Source organism: Alligator sinensis, unplaced genomic scaffold (assembly GCF_000455745.1).
Source record: "Alligator sinensis unplaced genomic scaffold, ASM45574v1 scaffold1084_1, whole genome shotgun sequence".
Classification (NCBI taxonomy): Eukaryota; Metazoa; Chordata; order Crocodylia; family Alligatoridae; genus Alligator; species Alligator sinensis.
The window spans coordinates 687,709-688,422 of NW_005842677.1; the positions used below are offsets into that span (position 1 = coordinate 687,709).

General features: G+C 63.2%; 2 protein-coding genes across 2 annotated transcripts in view; one reads left to right on the forward strand and one right to left on the reverse strand.

The window, feature by feature from the left end:
• Positions 1–218, reverse strand: part of PRKAR1B (protein kinase cAMP-dependent type I regulatory subunit beta) — a 125,016-nt gene extending 124,798 nt beyond the window's left edge. Inside the window, 1 exon segment of the mRNA XM_025215797.1 lies at positions 1–218. This exon segment is cut by the window's left edge and continues 19 nt beyond it. Coding sequence (XP_025071582.1) covers positions 1–92 — 92 coding nt within the window. The 5' untranslated portion in view covers positions 93–218.
• Positions 219–387: 169 nt separating this feature from the next.
• Positions 388–714, forward strand: part of DNAAF5 (dynein axonemal assembly factor 5) — a 54,004-nt gene continuing 53,677 nt past the window's right edge. Inside the window, exon 1 of the mRNA XM_025215796.1 lies at positions 388–493. The gene's annotated coding sequence lies outside the window, so the exon portion shown is untranslated. The remainder of the gene's footprint in view (positions 494–714) is intronic.

A 714-nucleotide genomic window follows, 5' to 3' on the forward strand; every position in this document is an offset into this window, starting at 1 on the left:
ATCTGCTGGATGTTATGTTTCTGAACGTAGAGCTCGCATCCCTTCAGGCTCTCATCTTCTTCCCCGGTGCAGGAGGAAGCAGCAGCAGCCATCTTCAGGCTTGTAAACAGAAAACAAACCTAGGTGAGAAAATGGTGCAATAAACGATCTCGAAGAGCTTTCCCCAGGTTTTGTCAAAGACATCGGACAGCACGTGGAAACGGGGAGCACCTCTCCTCTCTCCCCATTTAATATCCTGGCACTTTTCAGCATGAAATCAGGCCGTCCGATGCCATCGGGAACTTCCAAAGGAGCCTTTTGAGGATCAGACACTGAAAACAAACCGGGCGAGCGATCGGAGGAGCTTCAGGGATGCTCAGGGCCGGCTAGGCAGACAGACGCTCGAGCTGCCCTGCTCCGAGCCCCTCGACGCCGGTCGGAGGGCCCATCTCGTGCCCGCCCCTTCGGGGTACAGACGCACCACGATGGGGGAACCCGCGCTATCGCCTGGCAGGTGGGATGGCCCGGGCAGGGGGGGGGCCGTGGGGTGGCCCAGGGGCCACACAAAAGGCTGCCCCTTGGTGTTTGCCTCTGGGGGGGGCGACGGCGAGGAGGGAGCGAGGCTGCTGGCTGCGGGGAGGGCGATGCTGTGTCCCCGGGGAGGCGCGGCCTGTCCCTGCGGGATGCAGCTGGGCGCGGATCCCCGCGGAGCATCCCCCGGGGCCGGGCCGGGCC